The sequence below is a fragment of the Beta vulgaris genome, chromosome 5 (assembly GCF_026745355.1).
Source record: "Beta vulgaris subsp. vulgaris cultivar EL10 chromosome 5, EL10.2, whole genome shotgun sequence".
In the NCBI taxonomy this organism is placed as follows: domain Eukaryota; kingdom Viridiplantae; phylum Streptophyta; class Magnoliopsida; order Caryophyllales; family Amaranthaceae; genus Beta; species Beta vulgaris.
The window spans coordinates 65226458-65247785 of record NC_079206.1 but is presented as its reverse complement, the minus strand read 5'-3'; the positions used below and the strand labels follow the sequence as shown (position 1 = coordinate 65247785).

At 33.5% G+C, this 21328-nt stretch overlaps 2 protein-coding genes across 2 annotated transcripts; both read right to left on the bottom strand.

Annotated features, from left to right (window-relative positions):
* Positions 1–10114: 10114 nt before the first annotated feature.
* On the bottom strand, positions 10115–15853 carry LOC104894579 (pyruvate kinase isozyme A, chloroplastic). Its single transcript, XM_010680844.4, has 6 exons — positions 15188–15853; positions 13386–13476; positions 13107–13300; positions 12870–12991; positions 11882–12360; positions 10115–10694 (listed from the first exon to the last, which is right to left on the bottom strand). Exons 1-6 carry the CDS (start codon positions 15695–15697, stop codon positions 10393–10395), a joined length of 1698 nt encoding a protein of 565 aa, XP_010679146.2. The 5' UTR covers positions 15698–15853; the 3' UTR covers positions 10115–10392.
* A 3484-nt stretch (positions 15854–19337) lies between these two features.
* LOC104894691 (two-component response regulator 24) lies at positions 19338–20339 on the bottom strand. The gene is made up of 2 exons (XM_048644234.1): positions 20133–20339; positions 19338–19514 (listed from the first exon to the last, which is right to left on the bottom strand). The coding sequence occupies exons 1-2, from the start codon at positions 20337–20339 to the stop codon at positions 19338–19340; spliced, it is 384 nt and encodes a 127-aa protein (XP_048500191.1).
* Positions 20340–21328: the final 989 nt, after the last annotated feature.

Sequence of the window (21328 nt, the reverse complement as noted above, 5' to 3'; positions counted from 1 at the left end):
CAGGAGAGGGGCCTCTAGTACACTTTCTTCAGAGAAATGTACTTTTAGGCCTGCCACTTCTAGGCCCTTTGTACTTTACTCCCCTGCATGTATGCCACATGTAGGACTCTGATGAGACCACGTATCAGTACGATAGCCGTTGATTTTTTAGGCTACAACATATCCCAATTCCAAGGAATCAAAAGGCAGATGTTTCCTTTGCAATCAAGTCAATACAGTTGAAGTAGGACTGTATATGATGCTTGATGTGAGTCAGTGGGTCCTCCAATAATGCTCTTCCCATACATACTAATTTTTCCTTTTATTTTTTTTGATTAAATAGGCAAAACAAAACAAACGTACAATCAAATCAAATATAAATTAAAAAATTTTAAATGAAATATCCAAGGTTAGACTGGTGGATGAAATGTCTAACTTTTGTGGGGCCATTTACATCAATTGTAACTGCATCAATGGGTGCTCAACTGCCCTATTATTTCTTTTTGTGCCCAATTATTTTGATACTATCCTTAATGAACCCAAGATGGGGTGCAAGGATTATGTACAAATACCTTTGTTGATCAGGGATTATTGAGCTTAAGACAATAATACTTTACTAAATTCAGATAAATACATTACTGATACTTCTTTCGTTTTATATTACTCGCTATACTTCTCAATTCACAGACTACTAGGCAATTTTTTGGAGAAGAAAGAGATAGAGTAAAAAAAAGGGACTCATGCGAGACGAAAGAGATAGAGAGAGTTTATTGCCTAAAGAGGAAGTATACCAAGTAATGCGAAATTTTCCACAATGAAATGTGTAGCGAGTATTATAAACGGAGGAAAGTAATAATTATTGTTCATAGATACATTTGAATTGGCATAGAATGATCTTGTCTGCTGCAATATAATCATGGGATGATTGTATTTCTTTCATGATGCATATAGTATAATATCATATCAGTCTGGTTCATGCAATCAGTGTATTTTGTCCTTCATGTATAGTGTTTTATGTTTACATACAGCTATCTATGAATTATCTCAAGATCAAAAGATTATAATTACATGCATGTTGAGTTAAGGAAAAAAGTTATGTTGTGTGTAGGATCATTGTGCAAAATTACAATTTTGTAAAGTGGATATTGTCATTTTTTAAATTTATAGTACCTATGTTCATGATTGATAAATTGTATATAACATAGCAATAAGGATATTTACTCTCAAACTATTTTTCATCACTAGCCAAACAAGATAATATTAATAATTTTAAGAATTTGACATCACCAATTCTCTATTCTTATGCGGTTATGCCAGTGTGTAACCTATAACACAAATTCTTAGGTGTAACTATTACACTATAATTTATTATTTATGGTATAAAAACTCACACACCACCGTTTCTTTTGTAAAAAAGGACCTCAAATGATATGAAATAGAATAATAGATGACAAAATTACATGAATCACGTCATTCTTGTTTGAGTGTATGTTATTATGCTTGTTACATGATAAATTATGGTATAACATGTTACACCTAAGAATTCAAAACGTACTCTACCCACAATCCCCAAATTTTCATTTCCACATATGAAGAACCCCATAATATTGGACTTGCTATTTAACAAGGATTGTTTCTTTTCAACTAATTCCAAGAAACCATAGTAGTCCATGAAATAAACATTCTATATTTAGTATTTAACTACCAAATATAATAGCTGATGAAGACTATGCGTCTATACATACTCACAAGCTGATCCACCTATTATAAACAGAAAATAAAAACATTTATTCTACTTAGTTGGATGTTAACATTTATTTATATTTATCTCAAGTCGTTAGATTATATCATGTTTTTTTCTTATTAAACTCGTATAATATTTGAAATCAAACTTTGATGGTTACTTACTCCTAATATATATAACAAAAATTACGATAATATAATATTATAAGATATCTTTAGAAATAAGTCTAATGATATAAATAGAAATTCTTTTATTATTTTATTTATACGTAACTAGAAAAATTAATGACTAACTTAAATTTCAAAAAGTTTACGTTCCTTACATTTAGAAGTCGTTTGGTTCACCTCAAATTCCACTGGAATTTCGATTTCCTAGAGTACAAAATAGGATAGTTGTTTGGTATGCAGGAACTGGAAAATTCATGGGAAATAGATCTTCCAAGGAAATGGAAATTCCTACTAAGTGTAGGAAATCAATCACCAACTCCCCTCCCTTGGTGACTAGAAAATCCTGTCTTAATTATGAATTCCTATGCTCAACCGAACACCAAAAGCCATTTCCTAGGAAATAGACACAGGAATTTACTTTCCATGAAATAAGACTTCCCATGGAAATTAAGTTCCAACGGTAACCAAACGAGCTGAAATTACCTCTATAATGGGGTTTTTTTTACTAAATCTTGATTAATGATGCTTGCAAACCACTAGGCTAGCTTATGATCAATGAGCTAATGATCTTTGTCTACTTTCTTCCAACAATTCACTCAAAAGTGGGAGCAAGAACATGGAAAAAGAAAAGGATATCATAAAAGTGAGGAAAAAAGAAAATACTCCCAAAACAGGGAAAAGGTAGAACAAAAGAAATTGGTGACATTATGGTCTATGGGCCTACTTTAATCCTGTGTTGGCCCAGTCACTCATTACATTTCCCTATTGCTTATAGGCCCACTTGTGACTCTTCCTCTTTATCTCTTTCTGTAAAGTTTTTTTTTTATTTTCCTTTGATTTTTATTTATTTATGGATGAAAAAGTAACATCAACAAGAAATTTCGTGACAAAATTAACTTTCTATGACTTGCTCTCTTGGTAATCCAATCCAAAAAAAAAAAAAGCTCAATTCCACTTCAATTTCTCGTTTCTCTCGAGAATATTTCTCTATAGTCTATAGTTTTGCCTTTTGCAACAAATTCCCTCACAAGTCACACTATAATCTACAAACTAATTATTAGGTTCGGGGTATGTCTCGAGTAAGAAAAATTTTTATTTATTAATATTATACCGTTGAATGATAACACTAAATATCACTTGATTTAGTGGTTAAAAGCTATAGTATATAAACTTGAGGTCACAGGGTTGAAGGCTACATTATACAATTTCTAATTTTTGTTGTATGTTCATTATGTGGAGTGAAAGGACTTTATAGAAAAATGTCACGTGACACCGTTCCTTGTTCAAAAACGCCTTTTAATATATTGGTATAGATACTCCCATTTTCAAATGTTACAACTTGCAATGCACGGTTTGAATGGTGGTCATATCTATTTTATTTTGAGCGCAGGTGATAGTCTAATGATATTAACATCATCTCTGATTACAAAGGTCATGGGATTTTCTCACCCTTGTAATAAGAGAGTTAACCAACTAATTTGCCCCCTCCTTATAAGAGATTTCAACTTACCTATATATAACAAAAATTATTCATTTAAAGAAAAATTACGATTAATAACATGATTTTCCTCATTTCATAATGCGCTCGTAAAAACATATGCCATCTATTAATACAAATGCATATAGGAATTAAGATAGCAAGTATTCGAGCACGAGTGGATTTAATCTCAGAAATTTTAGGTCAACTTTTTTGTTGACTTGCTTATATATTATGTCGTTGCTATTTTTAAATTTTTTTTTTTGAAAGTAAGATGAAGTCCCTTGCAGGGAAGGAGAAAATTGGGGATCGCTTCTTGCAAAGGATAATGAGACTCGATCGATCCCTTAACCTCTGAGATTGAAGGTGATGCCAATACCACTAGGTTATGACCTACTGCTCATTATGTCGTTGCTATTATTTCTATACTATTGGAAGGAAGAAAGTTGTACTTTGTTGAAGTATTCCTTGTTCAACTATTCTTAGTAACAGTATGCTTCTATTTTTTTAATACCAGTTACATCCATATTGATTTGGCACTGTGTTAAATACAACTACCTATAAGACTAAGATTTATTCGAGAAGTAGTACGACTTTTGTGTCAAAAAATATATATATATATAAACACTTCTCAAAATTTCATGTTACATTTTCACATTTATAATAACTAAAATTAAGTCCACACACATGTGACATATATATATACAGACAACACAGTGTACAGAAAGTGATAGATTTATGTATACTATGATTAACTTAAAATAATTTTCTCTACATAATTTACTATGGTAATATATTACTCCATCCATTTCATAATATAGTGTTTGCCTTTTTTTACATGGTCTCCAAGATGTATCTTTGACATTCGATATCTTCAATATCTTATTAATAAAAAAAAAAGTTGATATTCTTAAACTATATATTGAGGCAAATCTAAGAAGATTCCACATGAATATTGTTTCCTTGTATATATATTAATGAGAATATTTGGTCAAAGATTTCAAAGTTTGATCCACCTAAATGAAGTAGGCACTATATTATGAGATGGAGGGAGTATTAGTCGAGTAGTTAGACATAGTTAATCTATATATTTTCAAGATAATTTGATAAGTATTGAGTAAATCAAGTTGAGTTTGACTTAACTCATGATCAACTTACTCTATTAATAGCCCCTATATCTAATAAAAGAAAAAAAATTAAAAAAAGGATTTTACATGCAATATTCTTTATGTAAGTTCACTCCTATTATATATATCATGATTGAAACTTAATTAATGAGAAATTAACTTAAAGAACCAAAATTCTCCTAATAATTTGAAGTTCGACTAGAGAGCTTGTGAACAAGCTTTTCATAATTAATTTGACTATCTTATTTTACATATTTCAAATTTTGTTTTGTAATTAATCATAAAACTTCAAACTATGCTTAAAAGGATCTATAATTATCAGCAAAATTTTAATAATTAAAAGGCTATAACATTTTGAAGGGTATATATTGGGGTACAATTTCTCGTATTCAAGTTAAGTATTAACCTAATAGGTACATACAAGATTACGAGTCATATCAAGTAATTCCTTGTTCAAAGTTTCCGGCCTAGCTCAAGCTCTATTATTGTATACAATTTCACTTCTTAGTCAGAATATCCAAAATCTAATCCAATCAGAAATTAGTAGGATTTTTTTGTTGTAACGAGTGAATCATAATTAAAGTTGACGAAGAACTTAATAAAGAAATTAAGAGACTAACCTTGATTTATGTGGACCCCTCCTAGATTAAACTTCTCAATTAAGATTATACTTGGAGCCTTATTTTTGGTTAAGGCAAAGTATTAGCATTTTTATCCAACAGTATTTTTGATAGTTACTCTCAAAGGGGTCACGTAGTAATGCATTTTTCTCATGGGTGACTATTTCATGAAAAGAAACATACATTATACATACAGTACAATAATGGTGATGGCACTTCAGAAATTAAGTTGATGAATTCTGTGGGCAGAAAAAAAACCACACGTCTTTTAGATAAAAAGAAGAATAGAAGATAACGTTAGATGTGAATATGTGATACGATTGTTTGGTTTGTTGCCATACAACAAAAGGTAATTCCATAATTAGTGGTAGAAATTTATGGAGGATCAATAGTAAAAAGTAAAGATTGTGCTATAGTAGGTTAAATTTGACGATGATGTACAAAGAGATGAGGTGAATTAGATAGTAAAAAGATGTGGGCTATTGTCTAGATTTCTGTACTATTATTTTTGATCATATATGGATCATCTCTCACAAAGGAGGGTGGGGTATAACTAGAAGTGTTTATGGGTGGTTAACCATTTCGGCTCGATAATCGAAAGTTTCGTTTTCACTTCTTTTCCGAGTTGTGACCGTAACCATTTAGACCGTTTATTGTTTAAGCGGTTAACTATTTTTCGGGTTAACCACTAACCGTTATTTAAGTTATACTATTATGTTTTACTTAATGTACCTATATATTTTTTTAGTATTCATATATGTTGATATTATATATACTATAATATAAAATGTATTATTAAAGTAGATAATAAATCTATTGAAAAACATAACTAACACTAATAATTCACTCCATTTCCTAATTATAGTGAGTATATTAGTACTAGAGTTTCCAAATAATCACATGATTAATCTAATTGTTGTAACTTAGTAACACAAATTAGAATTAATCTAATTGTTTGAAAATATTTCACAATAATAATTAAATAGAGAAAAAAGATATTTTGGTATCTCGGTAACCGTTTACTCAAAAATCATAACCGTAACCGTACTGTATGTTTAAACATTAATTTTATCGGTTCGACAATCGTACAATTAAAATATATTTTTTTACCAATAAGATTACCACCGATTTTTCGGTTTCAATTTTTTATGAAGACCCTAGGCATAACTGCATAAGTTATTGATGCTTTAAGTTGTTGCACATTTGCATCTTATATTTTATGAGTAATTAATAAGGATTTTTGTGATTAATCTCTATTTAATATGTGAATTCCAAACACTTTGATGCTAATCCTTAATTACTTAAATACCTCCAATTACCAACATATATTACAAAATCAATTCAAATCTCTATTATATATGACAACTATTTACTTTAATTAAACAAAAAAAAAAAATAGGATCACCATATCTCAATGTTTGTTATATATGAAGAATTTTATATGCTTTCGCACGTATCGTATGCATATAAACTAGTTTATATTTTATCTCAACTTGATGCGGAAAGATGTTAATAAAATGTACTATATAATTCTTTGTTTATATTATTTAAATATCTAATTTTCATTAAATTCTAATAATATCATCTTTATTCTTGAGAAGAGAATCAAGAAATCATAGTAAATACTCTTTTATACATACTTAAAAGGTTCCAACCCCGAGAATATAAATTGACATTTGACAAGAAGTTCAAGGCTGCTAGCCTGCCAAGAGGCGATTGATTATACTAAATTGTTGATGCCAACCTTTGTGCATACGTAAAATGTGTAGAATGACACAATTGGATGAAAGTGTAACTCACTTAAGATTTAACGTAGTACCTTCAAAATTGTATATACATAATTGTTGAAATGCGTAAATATTAGAGATACCTAGAGTATTTGATAGTTGAAATGAGGATTATCACTCTATATGACATACATTAAACGAGAAGCAAGTGATGATTTATTGGTGTTGGCTTCGCCTTTAATCTCAGAAAACAAAGGATCGAGTTCATCCTATACAAGAAGGATCTCCAAATTTCCCCTACTTATAAGATCACTTGGGTTGTTCTGTACTAACACCCCAATACTGTTGAAGATTGAAACATGGGCCAGCCCATAGGTGATGAGAGTTCCTTTTTTTTAAGTTTGATTCACTGTTCACATGTTAACGTATAGAAATTGTAGCAATGAACTATCAACAGAAATTTATGTTAATATGGACATTAAGGTCTTAATACTTCCTTTGTTTCGTTTAAAATGCAACAAAGGAGTATTATTTGTGAGATATAAAATATTCATTTGTTACATTTAAAAAAATGGATAAAGTACATATAGAACGAGATCCATATTATTGACTCGCTATTAAAGCTAAAGTTAGTCTTTAATTAAGTTCACAAGTTCTTTTTTATCTTTTGAATAAAAATTCACAACTTCTTTATTTTTTGCAAGAAAGTTCACAATAGTAAGATGAGTAAAGATGACATCCTCAAATACTATATGGTTTGAAACTTGAAAAGGAGAGAAATTCTAAACCCATAGTAATCAATTAGTCACTATCAGAAGTGATGCTTGATGTAATACCTAATTTTCCAAGAGGAGGATAACATTGTTTAAAGTAAAACTAAGATTTTGCATCAAAATAAAGTAAACTACTATAAGATATGCTTTAGCATATTATAAAGTGACTATTCTATCAAATATCCATATACTGTTTCAGACTACAAACTTGATATCTAGGACAAGGAAACAAAATTCACTATATGCGTAACATCTAATGCATACCTTGCCTTTTTTTTTTTTTGGTGAACAGAGGAACACATAAATATATCATAGCAATGGTAATGAAATTATACGTAATTTGTAGAAAAGCCACTTAATATCATAATACCTATCTCGCTCATTGCTGATCTCTAGATTAATGGTGATAATAACGAAATTCACGAGAAGTCACAACTTTATAGATAGACAAGCATTTCCATCGATATTGACATTATATTATTCATATAAAATTGTATATACTTTCTCGATTTTGAAACAAATGAAACAATTTTGTCTATTCTGTGAGCTTTTTGAGATAAGCATTCCATTGAACCACAACAGAAGAAACACTCACAATGTACCCAACCTTAAAGTTGAGTTAATATGAATCGAAGCCAACCTCATAATTTGGACGTGGAAGTTCTTCCATTGAGCTACGTATATAAAGTTGGTTTATTTAACTTAAAAATGATATTATTGATTTTTTTTAACCTCGGATATGATATAATTATCTTTTTGAAATTAAAATGAAAAAAATTCAGTACATCTTAATTCTTCATTACTATGATAGTTAATTATAAGTTCCATGGGTTAAATACTTTATTGTATCTAATAATGATTTGAATGTTAGTCCAGCTTCAAGCATTCCATTTTTAGTTCCTCCGATAGGCAGAACAGCTGATGTACTATCAGACCATCTTGGGGAACTGAATTAAGACTATAATCAAAGATAACCTTGTTATGTGTAAGAGATATTTCCAGCATTTATATACTTGTTCTTTTCATGATCCCTGCCCTTCCACTAACCTGATGTCCTAATGTAAGAAAAAACCAGAGATTCCTGAGTTGAGTGTGCTTGTGTAAACGGTTTGCGAGGTATGTACTCGTGTTCCTTTGGAGTATAAAGACCGGAGGGAGTATAATACATTGAGTCAGCCTTTGGAGTTTGCTTATAACGATATCATCTTGAGATGATCGATAACGGCTTACCTCTGACAACAGAGCCTAACAGTCTGAGAGAGATGATAGCCTCTCCGAACATGGTTAGCAAAGTATCGAGGGTTGTGACTCGTCATAGTTCCAATGTAAGCAGCACTCCCCCAGAGTCCCAGGTGCAACAGCATCATGTGTGGAGAAAGGCTTGGTAACCAACGGTTTGAGTCCAAAAAAGACTCAAACACCCAAAATAAAACACAATGGTACCATTATAACCTGACATTGTATCAAATTGTTATCAGGACTGGTACCAAGGTATCAATATTTTCGGAGAATGGTACCATTATAATCTAGCATTGGTACCAAGCAAATATCAGCCACACGCGCGCGTGAAATCAATCTTCCAACGCATAAAATGACCAAATTACCCCCGTTTGAGTCCCTTAAGAGACTCAAATGGTTGGACGCCAAGACAAGCTCTCATGTGTGCTGTTGACGACGACAGAACTTAAGCATGCAAGCAAGAAGTGTATGATGGCCTTGCTGAAGAAATGGATGCGATCTAACAGAGAGGAATTATCATCTGTCTACTTCATCCTATTTTCTTTAGGTGTGTCTAATACTGTACTGAGGGGTCTGGAGCTAAGGTGCTGTCTATATGATTTTTTTTCACACTCCAACTACCTGAGTGTCATCAGTTACAACCTAAGATGACCGACGAAGTATAAGACAAAACATGGGGGACACCAAAAAATAAAAAAAAAAGGAAATAAAGAGATAACTACCTATTTCATTTAAACGGAAAATGGGAAAAAAAGTACCACATCTAAACCGAACCCGGTCTTTTGCACGCATTGCGTGCATATAAGACTAGTTAGCATTATGTCATTATATGGGCCTCCAAATGATACCAGCTTACAATCTCCACCCTGCCATGGAGTTGATGCTTCTGTAGCTAAGCTTCAAATGAGTTAGATTAGTGGTAGATGAGTTGGATGAAAGAAACATTAAACTAGATGCAGAGGCTCCAAAGATGACCATGAAAGCTTGGCAAGCCGCCAAGCAAAGAGAGGGGTGAGGGGTGAATCGCATAAACTGCCTGAAACAATAAAAATGTCCGAAATTCCCCTACGGCTACTTACACCAATAATCATCATAAAATTACTCTGGGATTGGACTAATTCCTGCCTTGGAGTTGGATTGAAAAAGATGTAAATTAACTTCTCGATAGATCAAACCAAGGAGATGATCCTCCGCAAGAGGTATAGGCAATCTAAGACTTGCGATTGGTAGTTTTCTCCAGATTTAACTCAACATCAACACATTACTAACAAATTTTACAATTATCAGAATTACAACAATATCAAAACTCAACAGGTAGTTGCAATTGTACTTATTACACGACCAAGAAGCAAAGAGTCGAATACACTAACAGATCTATAAATCTAGGAAAGAATGTGAAACAGTGATACCTAAACAATCACATTGAAGGGTGAACTATAAAAAAACACACACAAATACAGAACTCCTAATTATCCTAAAACAAGTACAGAATTACTCCGATGTCATATAAATAGCACATAATTAGGCATGATCATGGTCTCAAGGAACAATCCTTACCTGGATGGTTTGTAGCATATCAGAAACAGCAACAATACGGTCTCCAGACTTGATCATGCCTTTTATTTTTAATAATGAGAAAGTTTTGCTCAAATTCCTGTCCATGTCTTCGGCAAAGTCCAACCGGAAAGGGATCAAACCCCATTGCAGATTCAAACGTTTCCGCACAGAAGCAGTGGGTGTAAAAGCAAATATGGGGCAGTCTGGTCGCCACCGTGAAAGGAGAGATCCCATGTGTCCATCGGTCGTGTAAACAAACAATGCATCCACTTGCAGGCTGCTCGCTGTGGAGTTGTAAATCATATTGTGAGTACCAAAAATTATAATGTCCATCCACAAAGACATTTAAGATTTTAACATAGCAACAACAAACAATGCGTTCACTAACTTATACTTCATTTTTTCTAATAAGAGTAACAATTTATGTATTTTGCTCAACTTTCAAGTACTTTTACATAGCTTTTTACACTATAAGGAATTAAGGATATTTTTGAATAATTTTTTATAGACTAAACTATATTTTGTAACTTCAACTTTTTTGTTGTCTGATTGAGTTAGACTTTCTAATACAAAAATTTTCATAGACTATATTATATTCAACCTGACCTGACAACTTGGAAGCTGAACATATCAGTTATCACTATCAAGCAGGTTCATCGTATTAGCTATCTGTAACCAAGTAACAAAGTGCACTTCCGTCTCTGCTACCTTGTCCAAGGCTAGTTCATAGGCTAGTTCATATGACGGAATCAAGAACCTTGACAAAATTCAGTCCAAACCACGTAGGCCAGAAAGTAGACCAACTAACCCACTTGAACAAGTCAACTTAAGTCAAAAGGAAAAACGGTGGTGACAAAGCCTTGAATCGCTGACCTACCAATATTATTGCTTTACGATATTCTCCAGTAACTGATATCCCTGCCACCCCAGCGGAAGCCTATATCTGACCTCAAACCTTTAGTAATGGGTTAATTGAGAACTGAATTCTACCTTTTATCATATCTAAATGAACAGAACTTCCTCTGTGTTTAACAACAGACGCTTCATATATCACTACATATTGATGTCATACAAATAGAGGTATATCCCAGCATCAATGCAAAATGATAACAAAAAAGATTATAGTATTCAGGACAATGCCAACAGATTAGGATTGTAGCTTTTTAAATTAATTACCATCTGGTAGTACAGTGTTTCTCTTCCACATTATATGAAGTTATTAAGCATACTCGGACAGAATTAACTCCCGACCACAGTCTATATGATTTAGTAATCAGACTAATCACAAATGCTCAATAATTACACAATCAAGGAGGACCTAGTGTTAAAATCCAACCTTCCTTTACTTGTCTTTTCCTTAGTTTAAGCTTTCTAGTATATTTACTTTATGTTTTTAGGCCATCTTATGTTAGTATGTTACCATAGAAAGTGTGCTAAAAAAAATCCTGGACACAGTAAGGAAGATGCTTACCCATTTTAGCAGCAGAAGAGCATATCTCTTCTTTTATAACAGCCGGCAATGAAGTTGATATACTGGGAAGTTCCAATTCTTCACTAAGCTTGTCCTCTCTGCACCACTTCTCAATTCGCAGGCTGACATTCCTAAGAACAGCTAATGCCTTGTCAGGGTATAGACCCATAGCTGATTCACCAGAGAGCATCAACGCATCAGCTTGCTGCCGGACTGCTTCAGACACATCAGCAACTTCAGCTCTAGTAGGTATGGGATACTCAATCATGGATTCAAGGAGCTGAGAGGCAACAATAACGGGCTTATTGAGCTGCCTGCACAGATGAACAATTCTCTGCTGAGCAAATGGAACCTGCTCCAGAGGTATCTGTGAACCCATGTCCCCTCTAGCAACCATAGCTCCATCAGAAGCTCGTATGATCTCTTCCAAGTTCTTCAGCGAATCAACACTCTCTATTTTAGCAATTACAGCAACATCCCTGCACATCAAAAATGAAAGTTCAGTTTTTACTTGGAAAAAGCATTCAGGAAGGAGCAGAAAACATTTAGATTTAAAAAGAAAACAATGAATTAAGCGTGTGTGCACGCGCGCACACAAATAAGAATAGATAAATCGCACAAACAAATAGTAGTAGATTGTTGTTTTAGTACATGTAAACAGAAAACGCTAGATACTTGAGTCCTAATTAGAAAACAACATTACTGGATTCTCAGTAGTATCTCCTAAGTCCTATCTACCTATGAGCATTAAAATCATAAGACCAAAAATTTACAATGCACAAACTGCATCACCACCTGCATCCACAAACACAACACAGAACAATTACGGAAAAAAGTAAAGATAGTAGTTTGGTTTTCCCCTTCAGCAAATGGGGAATGATAATACAGCTCCAACTCGAAGTTCAGCTGCTTTCCTGAAGGGCCAGAATGAGACTGGAAAATCCTAGAAAATGAGCAAGCTCTTGATGTACCAAGTAATAGAGTTTACCTGTCAGGAGATCGAGCAGCTATGTAACTTCGCAGATGGTTGATTGTATCAGCTGAGCGCACAAAAGACAATGCAATAAAATCCACGCCTTCGGCTATCGCAAAATCAATATCCAGCCAATCCTAGGAATCAGAATGGATCAGAAATCTCAACAAAAAAAAAAAAAAAAAAGAAAAAGAACAATCGGGACCTGTGATTTTTAGGCTGATAATAAAGGGCGGAGAAAAAGGCACCAACCTTAGATGTGATTGTTGGGAGCATACTGTTACGTTGTTGAACCAGTCTTCCCTTCCTCCACAACGCCAGATTAGCGCGAGGCAACAATAAACCAGGATCAGTGCACAAGCACTTGATATCGGGGCCAACTTTCTCAACAACCTCAAAGCGGACCATACCCCCATCCACGAGAAGTTCATCACCCACTTCAACATCTATCACATTTGAAACATGATAATTAAAAAAGAACTCCCCACATCTCTATGGCTCTTCCCGCAAAAGATACAATATAAAACATACCTTCAGCAAAACCATCATAACTCACACTAACGGTGCGCTCTGGGTGATCTGCATCAAAAGACCGGATGCTAAAGGTCCAAATATGACCATCCTGAAGAGCTCAAAATAAACACATCAGTTGAAAAGGGTGTGATCTATACCAATACAACCATTTTGATAGCTCATTTGAAGAAAGCATATTGATAATAAGATATTTAGCTAAAGTTCAAGTTCAAACCGCAGCATAATTAGAAATTGAAGATTTTTTATTCACATCCACATACTAAAAGCAAAAAGTATGCTACAATTTTGCTTAAAAACTTGTGCATTTTTGTCTCACTAAAAACATGTAATCTTTCAGAATACAGGCATGTGAGGAAGTTAAATTTTCTTGTTTCACGATCTCTCACTTCTTCCAACTAACCATGGGGCATGGACTACAAAATAATTCCTAAACTTGCCTCGTATATAGCCTCCTAGTCTCAAATATCAAGGATTTGAAGGCTGACTATGCTTCTTAAGTTTGATCGAAGACAAACAAATACAATCATGCAATAAGCTTTTAGACCATACCAATTATGTGTACTGAAGACCAGTTTTTCTCGGACAAAATTCAGCAAAAGTTGCACTCATGATCTACAATCTACTTCACTCAAATTCTCAATTCAATCCCTGATACATAGACCAGACAAATGGACCTTCAAGAAAAACTAGTCGACACTAGAAGACTTCAGAGTCGTCAATGTGACAAAGATCGCAATGCTTCAAGATGATTTCAATATCTTGTGCCTATCAGTATACATCACTAATCACTCCAAAAGCTCACATTCTCACCTTAGTTCATATAATACTTCAAAACACAAAATTTAAAAGATCACAAGCATAACATCAACAAAACCAAGTAGCTAAAAAGATTCACAAAAGCTTAACTCCAAGCCTCTCAAATTGGTGAAAGATTATTAAATCAGCTTTCAGCTCCAAAATAAGTGTTCAAAATCTATGTTTTTCAACTTGATTTCCTGTCACATCAATTATGCTCCATCCCTTCAACCAATCCTAATTGTTCTAGGGTCATCAAATCATGCTCAACACACAATTATTTGCCATCACTATCTAGGTCAATTAACCAGCTGAAAAAACAACCACCACCAAAAAAATCACCAAAACCCCACAAAAACCCAACAACAACAACAAACAAACAGTGTCAAAGCCTTAGGCCATGTTCTTTTGGGCTAAACTGAACTGAACTAAAACTGTGAGAGGAAACTAGCTAAGGTAAGCTTAACTGAAATTATGCCCAAAAGAACACGGCCTTCATCGCATTAATAAGTGATCAGCTACACAAGTCAAGATTTTATCTCCCAACTTAACTTTACAACAACAAACAATGTTGTCAATGCCTTAGGCCCTATTCTTTTGGACTGAACTGAACTGAAACTGCGAGAGGAAACTAAACTAAACTGAAACTAGGACCTCCTTAATCCCACTAAAAAGGGATCGGCTGCACGAGTCAAGATTTTTTTTATCCAGGCCGTCTTTAACTTTGCAACAATAAACAATGTTGTCAATGCCTTAGGCCCTATTCTTTTGGACTGAACTGAACTAAAACTGCGAGAGGAAACTAACTGAACTGAACTAAATTAAACTAAACTAAAACTAGGACCTCCTTAATCAAACTAAAAAGGGATCAGCTGCACGAGTCAAGATTTTATCTCCAGAGTTACATCTATATAAATCCTCACCCCACAAAAAACCCATATCAAAATTAGAACAAAAAAAAAACAATCAAAATTTCAAAAAAAAAACATAATAAATCCACAAACCTCAGCTTTAACAGAAGAAGCACCACCTAAATCACCCATATGAATCTCACTCCCTTGAGTATCCATCATAACCGCAACAGCAAAACCCTTTTCTTCATTCAACCTTCTCACATGTTCAATCACTTCCTTATGCCATTCTCTAGTATTATGACACATATTCAACCTTGCCACATTCATCCCACCTAAAGCTAAACCCTCAATCGTGTCAAACTCACACGTACTAGGCCCAATTGTGCACATAAGTTTAGTCCTACGCGTGCTACGAAACCCATTTTCCTTCATCTCTGATGAACTTACACAGTCAACTTCTATGGAAGATTCTGGAACCACCGGAGATACAGTCGCCGGAGCTCCATCAATGGCGACGGCGAGAGGGATGTGGGTTGATCTGGGTTGTTCTGATTTGATGGGTAAAATTGAAGGACGGAGAGAGATTGAGGGTTTAAAAAGGGTTTTGAAAGGTGGGGTTTTTGTGGGTGTGAGGAGAGAGAAAGTTGTGGATTGAGACATTCTTTTTCTCGCCGGAAAGTTTGGGTTTTTTTTTCCGACGAGGGAAAGAAATGGAGAGTTTTTTTTTTGCAGAGGGCGGAATTTACGAAGAAGAATGTTGCAAAGTCACGTTTTAGTGGATGGGGAGTTTGAGAATTGAGAGAAGTGTATTTATGTTTATACTGTATATGGTTAAATTGAGGATTTTGTAGTTTGTTGGCAAAGTTGGTCAGTTGGGCTTGACTCTTTAATTCTCTTAATAGTCTTGCATTTTCAATATTGATATGATGGTTTTATGTTTTTCTTTATTTATCCTTCTTAAGATTACATTTTTGTTCAATGTTCTTACCATCTTACCTAATAAGACCAAGAATATCGATAGTCTGGAGCACCGACTCTCAGCGCAGACTTTGGTGAGTCTGCCTCCGGACTACCGATATTTGGACTAAATGAAATGATGAGACTGGAAATGAGTTTTGGTTTCCCAAACTCAATCTCAGACTTGGTTGTGGACTTTTGTAAGAATAAATGTTATCTAAAATAATATGTTCAATTTTTGGTAGAGAGTCTGGAGTGAGTCTGAGGGATAAAGGGTAAAACTGGAATGAGTCTGGGGTGAGTCTGAAGAATAAAAAGTAGATAAAAATTAGTGGAAAGCTGATGTGGCACAGTCTGAAGGTTGGGTTTGGGTCTGAGGGATAAACTCACCCTAAGGCTCTTCTAAGACCTTATTCTTTGAAGTATATTTTCAGTTATGTTTAGTCAAATTCAATTATTTTTCTCTCATAGTTTTACTATGTTATAGTTCATTTTAGCAGTTTAGTTCAATCCAAAAAGAATAAGTCTAAAGTCGTGTTCTTTTGGACTTATTTTCAGTTTAGTTAATTTCAGTTTAGTTTCTCTCAGTTCAGTTCAATTTCTCTCTGTAATTCAATTAATTTTAGTACAATTTATTTCAGTTTACTTCAATTAATTTCATTTCAGTCCAAAATAACAAGGTCTAAGGACCTGTTTTCCCCAGTTTTTTTTCAGTTCAGCTCTTGACAATACTTTTACTCTCACATATCACTATTCATTTCAGTTCAGTTCATTTCAATTCAGTTTAGTTCAGCTGTTTTATGCCGAAGAGAACATGTCCTAAGTCTTAATTCTGCAACAGGTTGGTTTATTATGCGTGACTCTCGTGGGTCCTTTATTACAGGTCGTATTTATAATTTGGATAGTATATGTTTGCAATGATAGCAAAAATTACAGTTTTTAAGAATAGTTTACTAACAACTCTTTTACGAGGATTTGTGCATGCCTGAGTTGAAGGAGACCATCTTATGGTTGCTAATATTGGAAATAAATTGCTTTTAGAGCTAGCAATTATCCCTGGTTGAGTTGATTATCCACCAACTCGCCCCATATAAATATGTAAAAACCCCGCGATGAGGCGGGTCTTTAGAGGGTGTGGCAGGACGGGTCAGGGATGGGTGAAAATATTGAATCCTTATGATCTGTCACCTGTCCTATCACCCTCTCCATTTATATGCCCATATAATATATAAATAAATATAAATATATACTTCATAATACACTTATATATATATATATTATTAGTATTAATTTTCGACATGCATTATTTATTATGAAATGACAATTGATAGGTAGTTGTTTTGCTATTAATCGATGGTCAAATTTTCATTAATTAGTTTTTTAACTGCTAAGTCTACAAGCAGTTTTTTTAGTATCGTCCATTTACCATTCGTCCCATCCACGGTTGATGGGTGGGGGCGGATATGGGTATAATTTTCGACGGGTGATGGATGGTGTGGATGATGGGGCAGGTTGAGGTCCACCAGCCCAGATACGACTTCCAACCCATTGTCAACCCTATGTTGCACGATTTGCACCCCTTGGAAGATCCAAATGCTGGTCGATGAAATTCGTATTATTATCTCGAAGTTCAAACAATGCTCCATCCGTCATGTTTTTCATGAAGTAAGTTGTGGTTGATTGGATGCAAATGTTAATCATCTTACTATTTTTTATACAAATATCTCATCTATTCCTTCTTCTAAGTTATACCAAATTGTACAAGATGATAAAGTAGGTTTATTTTCTTTATTATTTGTTTTTTTAAGGTGCTTTATCTTCACTTTTAAAAAATTGAGTTTCGAGATCAAGTAAGTTTGGATAAGTTTCTCATAGAAAATACACGTTCTCTACAGAGTTGCTTAAATGTCCTCCAATGTATCTTCATTAGTAATCAAACCTATAGTTTGAGATCCGCCTATCTATGGATACATAATTCTAGTCATATATATGTACATATATTAAAATTAAATCAACAGTAAAATAAACTCTCTATTATTTGCAAATGTAAATGCATGCTGATAAAAAACATTTTAACGGCAATGTTTGATGTCATTAATTATGATCACTCGATACTCATTGCTTTATGAAGATGTGCAAGAATCACTATCTTAAATGTCCTCCAATGTATCTTCATTAGTAATCAAACCTATAGTTTGAGATCCGCCTATCTATGGATACATAATTCTAGTCACATATAAGTACATATATTAAAATTAAATCAACAGTAAAATAAACTCTCTATTGTTTGCAAATGTAAATGCATGCTCATAAAAAAACATTTTAACGGCAATGTTTGATGTCATTAATTATGATCACTCGATACTCATTGCTTTATGAAGATGTGCAAGAATCACTATCTTAAATTCAAGTAAGATGATGTTGTTTACCACATTAATTTTTCCCATAAATTCAAAAGGCGGTTTTCTCATTACTCATGCAAACTAACCATCCAATTAAGATTTACAAACCTTGAAACAATCTATATAGGTATGTTTATGTTACAATTAATTGATATTTCAACGCGCTTCTTTACGTGTACATGCGTGATGCGTGTGGGTGTGTTTGAGTAAGAGAAAAAGTAGAGTGAGGAGATAGAGAATACACTCTTGCGAGTGTATACCCTTGTGTTCATGGGTGGTGCACACCCCGGCCCTGAACGGCCCTCAGGTTCATCAAAAGGTTTTGTGTTTGTTAATTTTCCTGTATTGAGACTACTTTCTCATATATATATATATGTATAGAGGCAAGATCACATGAAAATGCTCCTTACATGAGAAATGAGAATGAATCTTAATCACACGGTAGGTTTAGAGTTACAACACTTATTCATTAGAGTTATATCCCTCTAAAAATTATTTTTTTTGAATTTTTTTTTTCAAATTTTTTTTTTTTGGAGTTACATTACTTTTTCATTAGAGTTACATCACTTATTCATATTCATAAAGTTATAGCGTGTAAAATTCATTCTCATTTCTCATATAAGTATGCATTCTCATATGAACTCACCCCAAGTAATTAATTAACAACTTGAACAGTATCTAACAAACATTCTTAGCGCTAGTAATATAATATTGATTGAGATTAATGGATGGTAGGCTTATTACTTATACTTCTATTACATACTATTATTTAAAAAGTAGCTCACAACAACATTTCAAAAGTCAACATTCCACAATCCACATTACATTATTATTATTAGATTAGCCCTAAACACTCCACATACACATGCATGAGTGCATGACTGATGACATAATATCATGCAATAACCCAAACTCATGCATGGTCGCATGAATTTGCTTTGTCACTCATTGAAGGTAGGGTGACCCATAATAGCTGCAAGTTTAGCCATATTCATAGGTTTAGCGTAAAAATCATCCAACCCAGCACTAACAAACTCTTGAATCTTTGCTTGTGAAGAAGATGCAGACATACCAATGATCAAACTCTTCACACCCATAGCTCGAATTTCCTTTGTTGCCTTGAGGGATGAAAGAGGGGAGATAGATTAGTTAATACTAGTCTTATATGCATGCGATGCGTAACTTTCTAAAAAAAAATATGTGGGTATATATAGTCATGCATGCAGATGTTAGTATTGTTAATGATGAGTAATGTATGAGTTATATTAAGCTACGTTTGGCTACAAATAATAACTGGCAAGCAATGATGTGAAATAAAGAAGCAACAAAAATTAGAAAGCTCATAATAGGAATATAGGGTATATAATCATATTAGTTGGTTGGTAGAATTTGTTTTTAAGTAATAGGAACTGAACCATTATGGCAAAGAAAAGTTTGATTTAATAGGAGAAGATTAAAAAGACAAAAATTAGAATGTAAATACTATTTGATTCATCGATACTCAAAAAAAGAAATAAGCACCAATAACATCGTTTCTCAGCTCATTTTTCTAATAAGCACCTTAAACATGTCATTTCTTTATCATTTAAGGGAGCTAAAATAGACTACCGACTTATCAAACATATTCGCGAACCCCCCCCCCTAAAACATAGCCCTAATGTGATTACATGTATATCATGTATGAAAGCATGAAATCATGGTCATATAGCATACTTATAATATAATTGTTGACATACCTGAATGCCATCCATTATAGGCATTTCCATGTCCATGACAACTAAATCAAATTTGTCACCAGCATGAAAATACTCAACGGCTTCTTGCCCATTTTTAGCAATCTTAATTATTTCAAATCCATTTCTACCTAAAAACTTCATATTGATGGCTCTATTAATAGAATCATCATCAACAACAAGAGCTTTAAACTTCTTTATGGTATTCATAACTAATAACCTTATTAGCTTATGGTTTGGAAAATGGGAGTAGTTTAATTTGTTTCTCTAAACTCCTTATATACATGTATTAATATATACACTTGTTGAGAACTTGGTCAATGCTGAAGGGTAGCTCTGATCTTTTAAACAAACAATTTTTGTCAATCTTAAATGGTTAGATTCTATGAGTAATGAAGAAAATCTGAATAGTGGGCAAAGCAAATATATACAGGACCGTCCTACTAAAAAATTTATGAGAAGATAGTGTTAAATTTTGGACTTCATTCTTAAATTTTATAGGTGGATTCTTCTATCTCTTGGTTGAAGAAAAAGTCTTTAGAGTAATTATTATCTCACTCTTTAATTTATTATACTACTAAATTGCTAATTATCTATTAATTGGCAAAAAAAGAAAAACCCTAGCCTCCCTCTCTTTTTCTCTCTCTCAAACGCTAGCCTCCCCTATCCCTTCTTCATCAATTAGGGGTTGTCATGGATGTTTTCATCCATGGTAAGCCCATTTTCTCCTTTTATTTCCAGTTTTTAATTCATTTTCTTCTTTTGTTCAATAAATTAGTCTCTCTTTATGAGATTTTCTCAAACCCTGTTATGGGGTTTTTAGTTTCTATTTTGGAAATCTCCTTTTCCCCTATGGGAGTTGTGAGTATGGTTCTTTTGTTTTTAGGTATGAGAAATTATTTTCATTGGTTGAAGTTCGAGACTCAACATGAAGGTATTGGAATCTCGGATACGATCAACCTGACTCGATCAAGAATGTTCTTCCCAAACTATATCAGAATGATAGACTTCCTCATCAATAGCTGCTTGATTCAGCAAATACAAGAGGGTTGTGCTGTATTGTTCGATCTGGTTCATTGTAGTTTCTTCGAAGACGGATTTGATTTAGTCTTGTTTAATTATATCTTGTTTTACTTTAATACCTATTGTAGATGTCGTTTGGCCTTCAATTAATGAAATTTCTCTTTCAAAAAAAAAAA

Excerpts from the sequence above, each read along its gene's own strand:
- LOC104894579 (XM_010680844.4), bottom strand. The coding sequence starts at position 15,697 with ATGTCTCAATCCACAACTTTCTCTCTCCTCACACCCACAAAAACCCCA. Across the intron at positions 13,477-15,187 it reads CTTCTTCTGTTAAAGCTGAG|GATGGTCATATTTGGACCTT; the intron begins GTTTGTGGATTT and ends TGAGCTCTTCAG. Across the intron at positions 12,992-13,106 it reads TCCCAACAATCACATCTAAG|GATTGGCTGGATATTGATTT; the intron begins GTTGGTGCCTTT and ends TCTGATTCCTAG.
- LOC104894691 (XM_048644234.1), bottom strand. The coding sequence starts at position 20,339 with ATGAATACCATAAAGAAGTTTAAAGCTCTTGTTGTTGATGATGATTCT. Across the intron at positions 19,515-20,132 it reads CTATAATGGATGGCATTCAG|GCAACAAAGGAAATTCGAGC; the intron begins GTATGTCAACAA and ends TCATCCCTCAAG.